The sequence below is a fragment of the Leucoraja erinacea genome, chromosome 17 (assembly GCF_028641065.1).
Source record: "Leucoraja erinacea ecotype New England chromosome 17, Leri_hhj_1, whole genome shotgun sequence".
In the NCBI taxonomy this organism is placed as follows: Eukaryota; Metazoa; Chordata; class Chondrichthyes; order Rajiformes; family Rajidae; genus Leucoraja; species Leucoraja erinaceus.
The window spans coordinates 14726739-14743782 of NC_073393.1; the positions used below are offsets into that span (position 1 = coordinate 14726739).

General features: G+C 39.8%; 1 protein-coding gene across 5 annotated transcripts in view; it reads right to left on the reverse strand.

Annotated features, from left to right (window-relative positions):
* Positions 1-1100: 1100 nt before the first annotated feature.
* LOC129705173 (Golgi apparatus protein 1-like) overlaps positions 1101-17044 on the reverse strand; it is a 90922-nt gene continuing 74978 nt past the window's right edge. For 2 of the 5 annotated variants that reach the window (XM_055648629.1, XM_055648628.1), the window contains exons 22-27: positions 13265-13366; positions 12999-13106; positions 10661-10781; positions 6961-7067; positions 5264-5427; positions 1101-3123 (exon numbers count right to left, since the gene is read on the reverse strand). In XM_055648629.1, the coding sequence (XP_055504604.1) occupies positions 3078-3123; positions 5264-5427; positions 6961-7067; positions 10661-10781; positions 12999-13106; positions 13265-13366 (648 nt within the window). In that variant the 3' untranslated portion in view covers positions 1101-3077. The remainder of the gene's footprint in view (positions 3124-5263; positions 5428-6960; positions 7068-10660; positions 10782-12998; positions 13107-13264; positions 13367-17044) is intronic. The other 3 variants (XM_055648631.1, XM_055648630.1, XM_055648632.1) reach the window with 2 other exon arrangements.

Here is a 17044-nt window from a genome sequence, read left to right on the forward strand (position 1 = left end):
GTAGTTTATTATACTGCCAAGCCTAATCACTAATAAAGCAATACATTCTGCACTATATGCTCCTGCGTAGGCAGGCAATTTAGCGACATTTGCACACTTAACTTATCCAGTTTCATCAGAACTATAAACCATTAAACTAAATTTGAACTGAAAGATTTGGAACATCTGTGGTGTCAGTCAGGGCAGAGGGAAATTATTTTTAAATGTATTCTGGATGCATTATGCTGCAGCTGCAGATGCAAATCAAGCCAATAGATACCGCACAACCACCTACTTCTAACTCAGTGCCTCCTGCAGAAAACACCAACCTTTTCATCAATCCAACATCCTGGGTCCCCACCCCCGGGTGCTCCCAACATCTTTCACCTCCTCTCTCCACAATCACCCCACTCCATTCCCCTTCTTTTACTTGTTCCCACATTCCCCTCTCCTTGCTCCCACATCCCTCCCTCCAGCTTTACATTTCACTCCTCTGCTCCCTTTTGTCTCCTTTACACCAAGCCACATATTGTCATCGATCCACCTATCAAATCCCCCTCACTGTATCCAACTATCACGTCAGGTTCTATCCCATCCACACCTCTTTTCCAGTGTTCTCCCCCCCCCTTCCAATCAGTCTGAAAAAGGGTTCCTGCCCAGATGCTGTCTAACCCGTTGAGTTCCTCCAACACTGTTTTGCTCAAGATTCCCGCATCTGCAGTTTCTTATATCTCTATTTTCCAAGTGATTTTACCAATTGTTAGATTGCGGATAACTAGGAGTAACATGCCCAAGTTTACTTGTGAGGAGGACGCTCAACTGCATGAACAACCCAAAGGAATGAAAGGACCCCTCAACACCAGCAAATCAAAAGTCAGATCAACTTATGAAAACCAAATATGGCAGTGGCTAGAAATCTGAAATAAAAACACAAAGCACTGGCTCCCAAAAAGAACTTCCAATGTAAATCGTCAACCACATCTCTTTCCACAGTTGTAGCCTGAGTGTTTCTAGAATTTTGCTTTTATTTCAGATAACTTACCCAGAAACAGTTCAAACCCACTAAAATACAACTTTGGCAAATAAATACAATGAACAGGACTCAAAGGGAAAGGACAAAGTTTAAAAACCTGCAGACCATTTTATTAATAAATTCTGCCATTTCATCTGTACAGAACAAAGAGCCTGTATGTTAGGATTTCATTAACATCTCAAATTACACAGCATGATTGGGAACAAGTATATTTTACGTTGAGAAAGTGGATTTTATACACAGAAAAAAAGTTTACAAATCCTGGTTTGTAAATTTTACTTCAAAGTGACATTGACACCTACAGCAGAACAATGCACAACTTTTCCGCGTTTTCTCTGTACAACACACAGGGTAACATCTTGTAGCACCCCTGTACACAATTTCACTACAGATAATCTGTATTAAAAATGTTAAACACCCTACAAAGGAAATTTAAAAAAATGATAATCCCATGTCTGCAACATGCAGGTCACCCTCTCACCATGATGGAGTCACAAAAGTGACCAGGTATATCCACACAAGAACTTTAAACAAGGCAACAGAAAAGAGTCGACAGTTGCAGGCTGTGACCCTGCTAAAAATTATTAGTAAACAATAAATAAGGCTGAAAAGTCAACACATAGGGCAAAAATAATTGTGTGAGATACTTCTGTTAACAGTCAGAGATCAGTATTTAAAATGTACATTGCCAAATTAGATCATTGTGCAACTGATGGGATTTACAACAGTCTGATGAAATAGTTTTGATCATTGGTAGCACCCTTGGGTGCATCCAACAGAGATCCTGTCAAATCTGACTGAGGCTGATTAAAGCATTTGGTTTATTATCTGATCACTAACTTCATGACCAAGTAGTCTCTCAGCGTAAAACGAATTTCAAACAACTACAAAAGTTCAAACAGCTAGCAGATTTTGGCATTTGTTCAAACAGATTTTTTTTTGAATGGGCAAAATACACTGCCACAGAAATTTACTTCTATTGATTCCAAGTCAGCAATATTTTACATCATATGTTTCATTCTTTACATCGTAGCTTATGCCATATAATCACACAATTCACTGCTGTAACAGTGTGTGAATATTCACCTCATGAAATTACATTCTCCTAAAACAAAATAATTTTAGGCTGGTTATTTCCCACTAGAAAACCTTTTTTTTTTTTCAGAGAACCATGATCAAAATTGAGCTGTGAAAAAATTGTGCAGGATATAATGAATCAATTAATGAGCCTTGGGGCATAATTCAAAAAGTCCTGGGGCATAAAGTGACAAAATGAACACAAACTGGAGCTGCAAAAGAAACCCAATCTTCAAAGCACAGGATACAAATAAAATAATGACCACCAATTTACACAATGCCAAACATTTCAAATATACAGTGAATTTGGCCTGAATACATGTGGACACCTTAGAAGAGTGGCTCAATCTTTATGTTCTGCAGACAGGTCCCTTAAAATCACTGGCACACAATTTAATTTACAAGCCCGTTTTCTCTTCCTCACCATCACCTACAGCAAGCATGAACAATCTTTAATAAAAAATGAATAAATCAATCCGATGTGTACAGACCACAAGAGTTGAAGCAGCCACTTTTCTAAAGTATCCTACAATCTACTTGAACTGATGCAATTCTTTGGAATCATTCCAGTTGTGGCAGTTAACTTTCCTACAGGTGAGAATCTCTGTTGGATTAGACTGCTACCAATAAGACTTGCTGATCTGGGTGAACGTGATTCGGATATACATTGGAAACCAAGTCTACAGGAAACTAAAGAGAGGAGTCCTGCTGGAGCAGAAGCAGCAGCTTTTAGTTCGCATATTTGTTCTGCAGGCAAAATTGGTGCAGAGCAAACTGCGAGCCAGTGTAAAGGACTGGATTACGTCCGCTGCTCTTATTTAAGGAGACTATACAGAGGCTGTACAAAAGCAGGCTTGAACCATGCTCTACCTATCCTTCAGCTCCTGTGTCACTCGTTTGGTGATCCTGCCACAGGTCATTCCCAGTAGAAATAGGACGCACACTCCCAATGCCAACAAGCCCATCAAGTAATTTTTGGATGGAGATGTCATAACTTGATAGGCCAAGTCTGCAAAACCCTCAGCTGGGGCAACCTACAAGGGGAAAAAAACAGGATGATATTCCATGATAAAAAGCAAGATTCTTGATGAGCACAAAATTTTATGAACATAAATTCTAATGCAATACATGTGAAATTGCATGTAGATCTGCTTTTTCACCTTCACCTTCTCCCCCCTAGGAATGCACTAATCCCAAAGGTGGTGAAATTACCCTCAGAATTCTAGCCATTTGAGTTGACCTATTCACAATCAACCCACCCATAAACTCCACCTTTGAAGACCTGAAAAAATAGCTCCCTGGCAAGACCATGCATTTCAGAAATGTACTGTGGTATTCGGTCCAAGTGAGCATCGAAAGTCAAGGTCCACTGAAGGCCGATGGTATTGAGGAGTTCGGATGGTAATACATCGATCATAACTTGTTTATTCTCTCCATAAATCTGTTGAGCATTTTCAGTCATTTTATTCAAACATTGAGATTCCGACACTGGCAGTATTTTCAGTTGTTTTTGTGTTTCACTGAGCATTTACACCCAACACCCCAAGAAATGTACAGTGCCCTCCATAATGTTTGGGACAAAGACCCATCTGTTGCCTCTGTATTCCACAATTTGAGATTTGTAATAGAAAAAAAATCACATGTGGCTAAAGTGCACATTGTCAGATTTTATTAAAGGGCATTTTTATACATTTTGGTTACACCATGTAGAAATTACAGCTGTGTTTATACATAGTCCGTCCCCCCCCCCCCCCCCCCCCCCCCCCCCCCCCCCATCCCCATCCCATTTCAGGGCACCATAATGTTTGGGATACATGGCTTCACAGGCGTTTGTAATTGCTCAGGTGTGTTTAATTGCCTCCTTAATGCTGGTATAAGAGAGCTCCCAGCACCTAGTATTTCGATCATCATTGGAAACGTTTTTTGCTGTTTATCAACATGAGGACCAAAGTTGTGCCAATGAAAGTTAAATAAGCCATATTGAGACTGAGAAACAAGAATAAAACTGTTAGAGAGACATCAGCCAAACCTTAGGCTTACCAAAATCAACTGTTTGGAATATCATTAAGAAGAAAGAGCACTGGTGAGCTTACTAATCGCAAATGGACTGGCAAGCCAAGGAGGAACACCACAACTGATGACAGAAGAATTCTCTCAATAATAAAGAAAAATCCCCAAACACCAGTCCGACAGATCAGTCACATTCTTCAGGTGTGGATTTGACAATGACCACTGTCCGCAGAAAACTTCATGAACGGAAATACAGAAGCTACACTGCAAGATGCAAACCACTGGCTAGCTGCAAACATAGGATGGCCGGGTTACAGTTTGCCAAGAAGTACGTAAAAGGGCAACCACAGTTCTGGAAAAATGTCCTGTAGATAGATGATGTATCAGAGTGATGGCAAGAGCAAAGTATGGAGGAGAGAAGGAACAGCCAAAGATCCAAAGCATACCACCTCATCTGAGAAACATGGTGGTGGGGTAGTTATGGCCTGGGCATGTATGGCTGCTGAAGGTACTGGCTCACTTATCTTCATTGATGATCCAACTGCAGATGGTAGTAGCATAATGAATTCTGAAGTGTATAGACACATCCTATCTGCTCAAGTTCAAACAAATGTCTCAAAACTCATTGACATTTATTTTCTGCAGACAGGTCCCTTTAAATCACCAGCACACAATTTAATTTACAAGACAGAATCATAGCCCGTTTTTCTCTTCCTCACCATCACTTAAAGCAAGCATGAACAATCTTTAATAAAAATTGAATAAATCAAACTGTTTTGTACAGACCACAAGAGTTGAAGCAGCCACTTTTCTAAAGTTTCCTACAATCTACTTGAACTGATGCAATTCTTTGGAATCATTCCAGTTGTGGCAGTTAACTTTCCTACAGGTGAGAATCTCTGTTGGATTAGACTGCTACCAATAAGACTTGCTGATCTGGGTGAATGTGATTCAGATATACATAGAAAACCAAGTCTACAGGAAACTAAAGAGAGGAGTCCTGCTGGAGCAGAAGCAGCAGCTTTTAGTTCGCATATTTGTTCTGCAGGCAAAATCGGTGCAGAGCAAACTGAGAGCAAGTGTAAAGGACTGGATTACACCTGCTGCTCTTATTTAATGAGACTATACAGAGGCTGTACAAAAGCAGCTTGGACCATGCTCTACCTATCCTTCAGCACCCGTGCCACTCGTTTGGTGATCCTACCACAGGTCATGCCCAGTAGAAATAGGACGCACACTCCCAATGCCAACAAGCCCATCAAGTAATTTTTGGATGGAGATGTCATAACTTGATTGGCCAAGTCTGCAAAACCCTCAGCTGGGGCAACCTACAAGGGGAAAAAAACAGGATGATATTCCATGATAAAAAGCAACAGATTCTTGATGAGCACAAAGTTTTACGAACATAAATTCTAATGCAATACATGTGAAATTGCATGTAGATCTGCTTTTCACCTTCTCCCCCCTTGGAATGCACTAATCCCAAAGGTGGTGAAATTACTCTCAGAATTCCTGCCATTTGAGTTGACCTATTCACAATCAACCCACCCACAACTCCACCTTTTAAGACCTGAAAAAATAACTCCCTGGCAAGACCATGCATTTCAGAAATGTTCTGTGGTTTTCGGTCCATGTAAACATCGATAGTCAAGGTCCACTGAAGCCCGATGGTATTGAAGAGTTCCACTGTTACTTAAAGGTCTGATTGTAATACATCAACCTGTATCATAACCTGTTTATTCTCTCCATAAATCTGTTGAGTATCTTCAGTCATTTAACTCAAACAATGAGATTCCGACATTGGCAGTATTTTTTGTTGCTTTTGTATGTTTAATTGTGGAATGTTTCACTGAGCATTTACACCCAACACCCCAAGAAATGTACAGTGCCGTCCATAGGGTTTGAGACAGAGACCCAACATTTATTTAGTTGCCTCTGTACTCCAGAATTTGAGATTTGTAATAGAAAGAGATCACATGCGGTTAAAGTGCACACTGTCAGATTTTATTAAAGGCCATTTTTATACATTTTGGTTTCACAATGTAGAAATTACAGCAGTGTTTATACAATAGTCCCCTCCCATTTCAGGGCACCATAATGTTTGGGACACATGGCTTCAAAGGCGTTTGTAATTGCTCTAGGTGTGTTGAATTGCCTCCATAATGCAGGTAGGAGAGAGCTCTCAGCATCTAATCTTTCCTCCAGTCTTTCCATCATCTTTGGAAACTTTTATTGCTATAGAACTGGCGGTTCATTCTACAGCAAGATAATGATCCCAAACATACTGCTGAAGTAACAACGGAGTTTTTCAAAGCTAAAACAAAGGATAAATTCTTGAGTGGCCAAGTCAATCACCCGATCTGCACCCTATTGAGCATGCCTTTTATATGCTGAAGAGAAAACTGAATGGGACTAGCCCCCAAAACGAGCAAAAGCTAAAGATGGCAGCAATACAGTACTGGCAGAGCATCACCCAGGAAGACGCCCAGCAACTGGTGATGTCCATGAATCGCAGACTTCAAACAGTCATTGCATGCAAAGGATATGCAACAAAATACAAAATATGACATTGCTGTGTCCCAAACATTATGGTGCCCTGAAATGGGGGAGGGGGGGGGGGAACTATGTAAATACTGCAGTAATTTCTGCATGGTGAAACCAAAATGTATAAAAATGGCCTTTATTAAAAATCTGACAACGTGCACTTTAACCACATGTGATTTTTTTCCATTACGAACCTCAAATTGTGGAGTAGAGGCAAATAAATAAATGATGGGTCTTTGTCCCAAACATTGTGGATGGCACTGTATTGGTGTAGCAGCACACTACTCACCCCTTACCTAGGCACCAATTCACATTACCTTTGCTGCATAACTCCACATTTCCTGACGATCTTGTAATCTCTTTTTGCAGTCTGGTTGTAATCTCACTGTTTTATCTTCAAGTTGTTCGAGCAAACATGACATTTCTAGTGGAAGTTAAAAATAAAATCAATAAATATCAAACCATTCAATGAGTCAACCACAGGAAACCAATACAAAATGGCATTAATCTTAAGCTTGGAGTGTCATGTAAGCTTCAAATATTTAAAGATATCTTAATTAAACTTAAAAATTACAAATTCTCTTAGCATTATAATAATTGAGACAAAATATTGCCTTAAGCTACAGCAAGGTCAGCAACAATATTTGTCGATTGTAGAGCTGTCATCAAGACATGTAGAAACCTGGGAAGCTATGGATGCTGATAATATTGCAGTGCGATATAACGAAGGTGTGGGAGCTAAGTTTCATGAAGACGCCATCCACACCCTTGGAAAGCGTCCTGGGGTTCCATGGTCAGTTCAGGAAGCGGGATTTGGCGACCTCGGTGCATGAAAGTTGAGGGCGGCTGCTGGAAGCGATTGACGGTGTGAGTGCACAGGTTTAGTTTAGTTTTGAGATACCGCGCGGAAACAGGCCCTTCAGCCCATCAAGTCCATGCTGCCCAGCAATCCCCGCACATTAACACTATCCTACTCACACTAGGGACAATTTACAATTTTACCAAAGCCAATTTACCTACAAACTTGTATGTCTGGAATACTTTGGGTTGTGGTGTTTGTGTAAATAGCCATTGGAAACCCAACTGGGTTTGCGAACAGATTGAGTGCAGCCTGTGGCAACTAAATGGAGCAATGGTGAAAAGGAGCTAGGCTGAACCTTACATCAACCCAGCACCACCAAGACACTGAGTCTTAAAGTGAGAAACTAGAAAATGCATATATTTAGGCCAAGATCAGACTTTTTCTGCAAATTTGCATTGCAACATGGCCACTTCCAAAAGAGAATCTACTTACAATCGTTTTACTCTTACTCGGGTATGATTGCACTCATGAATAGCATTCATTTGACTGGATAGCACACAAAACAAGCTTTTCCCCCTCCAATTACTCCCTCTTCTCCCCTCTTAGGCAAGAGGTCGAGATTGGAAAACGCATACCTCCAGATTCAGGGACAGTTTTTTCCCAGCTGTTATCCAGCAACTGAACTGACCTCCCACCAGCCAATGAGGTCATGACCTCCCATTTACCTAATTGGAGACTCATGAACTATTTTTATCACACTTTATCCTGCACTGAATGTTATACCCTTTGCACTGTATCTCCACAGACCCATCCTTTCAGCCTGGTCTTCTCAAATCAGAATTTGATTCTTCCTAGTCCAACCTTCTGCTTTCCTCCTAACATTTAAATGTGACAATGTAACATTGCTGTTGAAAGGTAGTGGTAAACATTAAACATTGCAGTCCTTATGGAGTATAGATTCAAGATGAAAGGCACGACAATGTAGAAATACTGAGATAGACACAAAATGTTGGAGTAAAGGGCCTGTCCCACTGTACGAGGTAATTCAAGATCTCTCCCGAGTTTTAAAAAAATCAAACTCGTGGTAAGTACGTAGAATGTACGTAGCGGCTACGTTGGAGCTCGTGGATGTCTCGTAGCGGCTCGTAATGCTAACGGCAGGTCTTCGGTAAACACGGTAACTCGTGAAGTTTTTTCAGCACTGTGAAAAATGTACACGAGAGCCCCGAGTACCTACGAATGGCTATTACCGTAATTCTCCGAGTTCGAATCATGGGAAACTCGGGAGAACTCTTGAATTACCTCGTACAGTGGGACAGGCCCTCAAGTCACCAGGCCAGGCAGCATCCCCGGAGAAAATGGTTAGTTGAAAGAACGAGATTTGTTTCTAGATTCTTTTCTCAAAATTCTACCTGCTGTGTAACATCACAGCTGCTGCTCCAACTGCCACATGTCTGATAATAGTCCAGAATTGTATAAGATTAAAAGAATATCATTTTGCAAATATTAGTGGTAGGCCAAAAGATTGGGAATATTTTAGAAAAATACAAACAATAACAAAAAAATTATATAGAGGCATAACAGATTATGAGGTTAAACTAGCAAATAATATAAAAACACACAATAGGAGCTTCGGCGGTTTAACACAAACATAAGAGCTAAAATAAAAATGGTCTTTAGATTCAGTCTTCATATAATAAAGGACACTACAAATATCCAATAATAATAGATAATTAATTGCCCATAAGGAGGAAGATACATGAACAAATTATTACTAGAGAAAAGGTACTAGGCAAACCAAGGTGGCTAATGTTCAATATGTTCCCTGGACCTGATGGTCCACATCTTTGGGTGTTAATGTGGCAGCAGAGAAAGGCGTAATCTCACAAAATTCCCTAGACTCTGGGTGGGTCCCAGAGAATGCAAAAACTACAAATAGAAAAGCAATTTTTGAAAAAGAGAGGTGACTACAGGCCAGATATCTTAACGTCTACCCACTCCTAGTTCTAATAGGCAATCTCTGCCAAGGCAGTAGGTGCATGGGAATGTTTCAACCTGCAAAATCCCCTCCAAATCACACGTATCCCCATCACACGTAAATCATTGTTCTTTCATCTTTAATGTGTCAATACCCCATAAGGACTGCATTGTTTAATGTTTACCAATACCTTTCAACAGTAGTGTTACATTGTCACATTTAAATATTAATTTTCATTACAATGTCCAAGAAGAGACTTTATAGCAAATGACATGCGTTTTAAAAATTAAGCTTTTTAAAGAAGGAAAGGAGCAGCAAAGCATACACACACACACACACACACAGTAAAATGATAACCAAATGATTATTTTCCCTCTGTATTGGTGCAGTTAGGTAGTAGTAGATTACGATTCTTAAACACACATTAATACGTGCATCTCACCCAAATGATAGCAGCTCCTCAGCAAACACTCAATACTACACCCAAGTGTTAGCCTACATTTATCTATTCAAGTTTCCAGATTGCGAATCTTCTGAATCAGAGGCAAATGAGCCACCAACTGTCCAATGGCTGCATGCTATAAAGGGGAGGGTTTTTATAATGCCTGTATGGAATCAAATGGACACATTTCTGCCAGTATCAGCATCAGGATCTGCCAGGTAGCGTTTTAGATTAGAGATGCAGAGCAAAAACAGGCCCTTCGGTCCACCGAGTCCGCAACGACCAACGATCCCCGCACATTAACACTATCCTATACTAGGACATTAACAAAAAAAAAAAAATTATACCAAAGCCAATTAACCTGCAAACCTGTATGTCTTTGGAGTGTAGGAGGAAACGGAAGTTCTCAGAGAAAACTCACGCGATCATGGAGAGAACGTACAAACTCCGTACAGACAAGCACCTGTAGCCATAATCGAACCCGGATCTCTGGCGCTGTAAGCGCTGTAAGGCAGCAACGCTACCGCTGCTCAACTGCGCCGCCCTTCTTACTCATTTCTAACAATCCACCTTCACATCTAAAGGGAATCTCATCATACCAGTGGGAAATAATCTGCACTCAACCCACCTGGCAGAGTCACTTGGCAGAGAGCAATATGGTAGCTTAAAAATGTTCCTTCAAATCCCTTTCCCCCCCGACCCCTCATCACCCTTATAGCACAACACCAATTCTGTTGACTAGTTACAATATTGCACACTCTCTCAACCCCCGTTCTCCTCCCACTGTTCACTTACGGCGTCCTTTGCCAGGAAGGATTGAAGCACAATGGTGCCTGATATCTAGGCCGCAGGCTGCATGAAGCACAGGGTCCACGAAGATGTCAGCTTTGCTCTCTTGCAACATGTTCAGCACCTCCTACAGGACAAAACATCATAACATTACATAAAACAAAAGCAAGCATTTTCTCCAGTCACATGCAAGAGATTGTAAACAGCAATATAGGAAAAACGAGAACTATAGTTGGTCTGACTACGGGTGTTAACTGTACAGTTTGTTCTCCCTGTCACCGTGTGCATTTGGTATCTTCTCACTCTCCAAAGACGTACAGGTTTGCAAGTGAATTGACTTCTGTTAATTGTAAATTGTCCCTAGTGTGTAGGATAATGCTAGTGTACAGGGTGAGCACTGGTCGGTACAGACTTGGTGGGCTGGGCCCATTTTCACACCGTACCTCTAAAGTGAATTACTGATTACTAACCTAAAGGTCATTCAGTTCCTCTTAGCTGCTCTGCCATTCAATAAGACCACTGTCGATCCTTTTCCTTAGCACTTGATTTCCTCAGATTTAAAAAAATTGGGTGGAAATCCAAAGAAATACTACACTCCAAATGAAGGCGTTTGAGTGAGCTCATATGCTGAGATTGTGACGACTGGTTTCAGTTAGGAGAAACATTAACTCTGTCTCTATCCTGTTAAACCACATAATAATTCTTCAAAGAGAAACCTACTCAATTCTAAACTCCAGACAGTTATAGGCCATGTATGTTTGCCCCTCATTGAACTATCCCAGGAATACATCTGGTGAATCTCTGTTGCACACCCTTCACCATAAGTACAGTTTGCTCTTAGCCATTGAGCATCTATGGGGAAGGGGAAGAGGAGTAGGTGGTACTGATTGCATGAGAATATCTCAAACATTATGGCACATCTCACACATGAACTCTCTGAATAAATCTTTAAATACATTGTCAAACTATATCTCCTTCGCTTTTGAAATAACAATGCAATTCTATATTTTAAAGCTAAACAGTGCAAAATACAACATAATAAATCATCAAACAAATGACCGTATTCCCCATCACAAGAAATGCCAAACCTTCAAAAAGGACGTTACTTCTAACCAGCCTATAAATGCACTGCTCTTATGTATAAATGTAAATAAACAAAGTTTCTGGTATTTTGCTTTGGGAATTCTTAGGCAATCAACAAAAATTTCTAAAGCATATTAAACAATTTTAAATACTGACTTTCGTGTCATACCCATTTGGTATGACACTTGAAATAAAAGTCACGAGTTAAAATTGTTTAATATTTTAGAGTTTTTTTTGCTGATTGCATGAGAAATCACCAAAGCATAAATGCCGGATGATCACATTTTTCCACATTACATTCCATTTGTCATCTTGCATGCACTGTCAAGACCAGAAAGGAACAAACAATCCATCCATCAATTTCAAGGAAGGCCATGACATGTACAATCCACATGGTGAGTTTTAGGGATACCTTAATTGTAGAGAAAATTATAAACAGTAGCTATGTTTCTGCATTGTACGATAACACATGAATATGACAAGCACAAACCAGTCCTCAGGTTCATCCACCCAATTTATGATATTTGAAACATTACAATGCATTCATGGTATTTATAGCTCAATAAGTGACTACTTCACGTAGCATGTTTTGGCTCAAAGGGCTATTTTAAGCTTTCTTCAGCTAACTATTAATGTTTTATTCTATTCTTCCTTGTGTAGATAACTGGCTTGCTCTCAAATGCATCTATTCCACAATTGAAAATAGTGCTTGAGATAGTAACTTTAGATAGATGCATAACATTAATTTGAAGATTTTAAAATAAATTTATCTACACTGGATTTATTTTTAAAAAGCACAATGAACTTTGGTTTTAGAAACATCTTTATCCTTACACGTGATCAAATCCCAGTAAGAAAAAAAAAAAAAAAATTCTCACTTCATCTCTCAGCTTTCATTTCTGCAGAAAATAGCCAGCTGTCTATTTGGTTTCTTTTTTTTTAAACTATAACATTGTAGTTCTTGTTTCATCTTTGCAGATATGTTTTGTACATTTATCAGAATCTTTAGGCTTCTTACAATATGTACCAGAACGCACTTCCTCAGTCAAGGTATAACGACCATTCTGTTTTTATAACTTCCCTGCTTTCAAAATCTATTTTTTAAAGCACGAACCCCCGTGCAATGCTTGAAATTTGTATTGTTTAACTTATGACTAATTTTTATGATCTGTGAAACTGTACTTATCCTTTTGCTCATCTATTTCTGAAATTATTTTATAATATTGTTTTAAACCTAACAATGTATTATAGATAACCTTACCCTTTTGCAGGCCTCTCGTGCAATCTTCAGCAGGTTGATTTTCAGACACTCCTCTACCTGGCCAGTCTGCTCTTGTGCTGCCGCCTCCTCTCCGCACAACGTGTTAATCTGCAACATTAAAGGCAATTCACAGCATCATCATAATTATATCCTTCATCTCATGCAATCCCCCTTTGTCCCAGTCACTATTTTCACCAACCACACTAGTTGCCCCTAATCGTCACATCCTTTTCAGGGGTCACTGTGTTGTCCTGAGCTCAACCTACCTCTTTAGTGCAGTGGATCTGCAACTGAGGATCCAGCCTGTAGTCCAAAGCAGACTCTTGGATAATCACACGGATCTGATCTTCACAATCTGAAGACAAACGCTGGCAAAAACAAGATTAAATGGAGCTCAGTCACTTTAACACAGTAACATTCAAACACTCTTGTTGGGAGATTAACTAAAAAATCAGTTTTAAATCAAACCTAAGTTTACAAAGTAAATTTTGGCAAATGTTGATTTTTTTCCCTCCTTTCTCCTCCCCCCACCCCCCCCACCACATCCTCCCACCCAGCCACCACACCCCCCACCCACATCCTCCCACCTACCTACCCACCCACCCCCCCCCCCCCTCCCCCCGCTTCGCTGCCTTCTGTAATTATACCTTGACTTAATAAGCACTTTTAAACAGGTTTTAAACTTAGCTGTGCATTCATCATTTTCAAATTAACAGGGAGGGAAGTTATCATTAACATAGACAGCTATTCTGTCTAATTGACATTAAGATATTTTGCTCATAAAATGTCAGATAACAAGCAGCTTTCCTTGAACACAACACAGAGGAGGAGTAGGCCATCAAGCCCTTCAAATCTGCCCAACCATTTAATGTGATCATGGCTGATCTATGCCGGCCTCAAACCCATCTTCTCTGTCATTTCTCTACATGTCACTAATTGGTCGATCTATCAAATATTTACCGACTTTCACTTTAAATACTTCCAATGATCCAACTTCCACTACCCTCAGGGTGCAGAATCCTAGAGATCCACTACCATCTCCAAGTAGTTTCTATCAGTTTTAAATGATCGGCCCATAATTTATAGTTATGTCGACTTGTTCAATAAAAAACACCCCAAAGATGGACCAACAAACCCCCTCAGCATCTTGCATCTTTGAACAAGATCACCTCTAATCTCCAAGGAATACAGGCCCAAACTAATCTCTCTTGGTCAGACAACTTTCTCATCTCAGGAATTAGCCTGGCAAATCTACTTTATACTACCTCCAATATCACAATTTTGATACACAAAACTGTATTCCAGCCTCACCGCCATCCTGTGCAATTGCAATAAAATCATCCTGCTTTAAACTCCAACTCCTTTGCAATGAAGGCAAGAATGCTGTTTGTCTCCTTAACTACTTGTTGAACATACTTGCTAACTACTTTGTGATACACAACAATTAGATCCATGTGTATTTCACTTAATAGCAGTTATTTGCTCAACGTAGTCTCTGCAAACAAAAGAACATGTCAAACAGTAAAAAAATCTGCCTGGAATTGACAAATGAATTTGTGAGCTGAAATCCTTGTTTGCATGAAATAATGGGGTATTAAGAAAATATGAAACAGAATGTTGAAATCTGAAATGAACAGTAAGTGCAGAAGCATGCTGAGGAGAGGCAGTGTGTAGTGGGGAAAGAGCCAATGTAGTAGCTCCATAATCTTTCATGACAAACTCATTATAGGTGCCACTCTATTATTTTGTCGGAACATCTTGAAACAATCTCAATGTTGATCATAAGCTGCATTGCTTTGTTTGAACGCAAAATGCATTTTGGAAATTACACAAACTTATACAATGTGGAAAATGCTTGCATTCAATCAATATAATGTAAACCCGAACTTCAACTCTTCTTTTTCAAGGCTGAAGGTGGCCAGTACATACTCAATAAACACAAAGCTGACTACTCATCATCTCTGTAATCGCATGTAGGGATGGGCAACAAACACCAGTTTTATCAATGTGTGCAATCCACAGCTGAACAACAGCTGAGACCAGAGCAGATAAAGTATTGCAATAGGGAGCCTCAGAGCAAAATATGAAAACTTAACTAATACCATTATTAAATTTCTGAGATAGATAAAAATAGAATGGTCATGGATCCAGCAGATTGTAGTTTAAGCAACTAATGTAATATTTTAAATAAAAAGGCTCATGTTTCTAATATATCTTAGTGTCTTAGTCGTTACTATAGTAATGATTTCAAAGACTGTTAAAGCAACTGCATTATATATTGACTTACTAAAATGGCACTAAGTCAAAAAACAAAACATGATAAGACAATTAGGTCAAAAACAATTTTAACTGCAAAGAATATATTGAAGCAGGAAATGTTATACTGAAGGAGTGTGTAAACTGAAGGTCAGGTTACCAAGTAGTAGACGAGTTGAAAGTGCTTCAAGTACAAAACCAGCGACAAAACATTAATTAAATTAACAAGGAACAAACTAACAAGGGATAGTTGAAAAACAGGTAGATGTAGGGGGAAGAACATCAAGAGACTAGTGTTTAATGGTTATATGCACCAGAACAATTAAATTATTACTTGCTGCAGATAAAGTTAAGCACACTGTACTTAGATAAAGAAACATTGGTAGCGGAGGTATTGGTAACGGGATGAGACTGAACAGGTGAAAAATAAAACATTCAGGATGTGGGAGAAGATACTAGATTAAGGATTAAAAATAACAAGGAGTGGGATTGAAAGAAGGTTAATTGTTATAATCAAGCATTTATAAGTATAGAGTATAGAGTCAGAAAAGTAGGGAGGAGAAGAGAACTTGCAGTCAAAGGGTCAAAGTAAGGAGGAGGCAGGCAATGCTGTAGTTATTCAGAAAATAACCACAAAAGGTTTCCAAGAACTTCACTTCCCTCTTTATTAAGGATTGAAATTAAATGGAAATTATTTGGAGCCAGTCTACCCCACGACAGAAAGGGGAGGGGTTGTGCAGTTTGATAGCCGCAGGGGAAAAGGATCTCCTGTGGTGTTCTCTGCTGCATCTTGGTAGAACCAGTCTATTGCTGAAGGTGCTCCTCAGGTTGACCAGTGTGTCATGGAGGGGTTGAGCTGTATTGTCCTAGATACTCTGCAGTTTCAGAAGCTTCCTCCACTCCAAGACCATCTCCAGTAAATCCAACTCCACCGCCAGGATGGGGCCAGCCTTCCTGACGAACTTGTTAATTCTGTTGGCATCCATGGCTTTTGCCCTGCTATCCCAGCACACAACAGTGAAGAAGATAGTACTGGCCACCACCGATGGATAGAACATCTGCAACATCTTACTGCAGACGTTGAACGAGTGAAGCCTCCTCAGAAAGTACAGACGGTTCTGTCCCTTCTTATATAGTGCCACCACGTTCCTGGACTCCCTGGACTCTATACATGTACAATGATGTACATGTACATGTACTCCTTGGTAAACTACACATTCACACCCTTGATGGAGACAGGGCACAGGAGCGTTCCTCTCCTCCTAAAGTCCATCACTAACTCCTTAGTCTTGTCGGTGTTGAGCTGCAGGTAAATTAGCCCATACCACTCAACAAAGTCGTTGACTACACCTCTGTATTCAGCTTCCCTCCACTCACTGATCAAGCCCACAGTTGCAAATATGCAATAAGTCTAGATACTGGTTAGAACTTCACAATGGAGGTTGCTACCTGGCCTATCATACCCACAGTGGTTCCCTGAAAGTGCAAGTCCATTTCTTTTAGCAGAAACTTTAACTCCAGACATACAGGTATGTCCTCCAGCTGCTGACCATTATTCATTTTATTTCTGATAGGTTGTATCAGGATAAAATGTCCATGAACACATCCATTTAATTATCTCAATTTCATTTTGTTCTAACGTTTTCTTCTTTTCCCAGAAGATCACCAATTGGCAAAAATCTTGGGGGGTTTTCTGCTTGTACCTCTTGAATAGTTAAAATAAATGATTCAAATCACTCCTGTGCTGTAAACCTTCAGGTTCTCTAAAAACTGGTAACAAATGGCTCAAA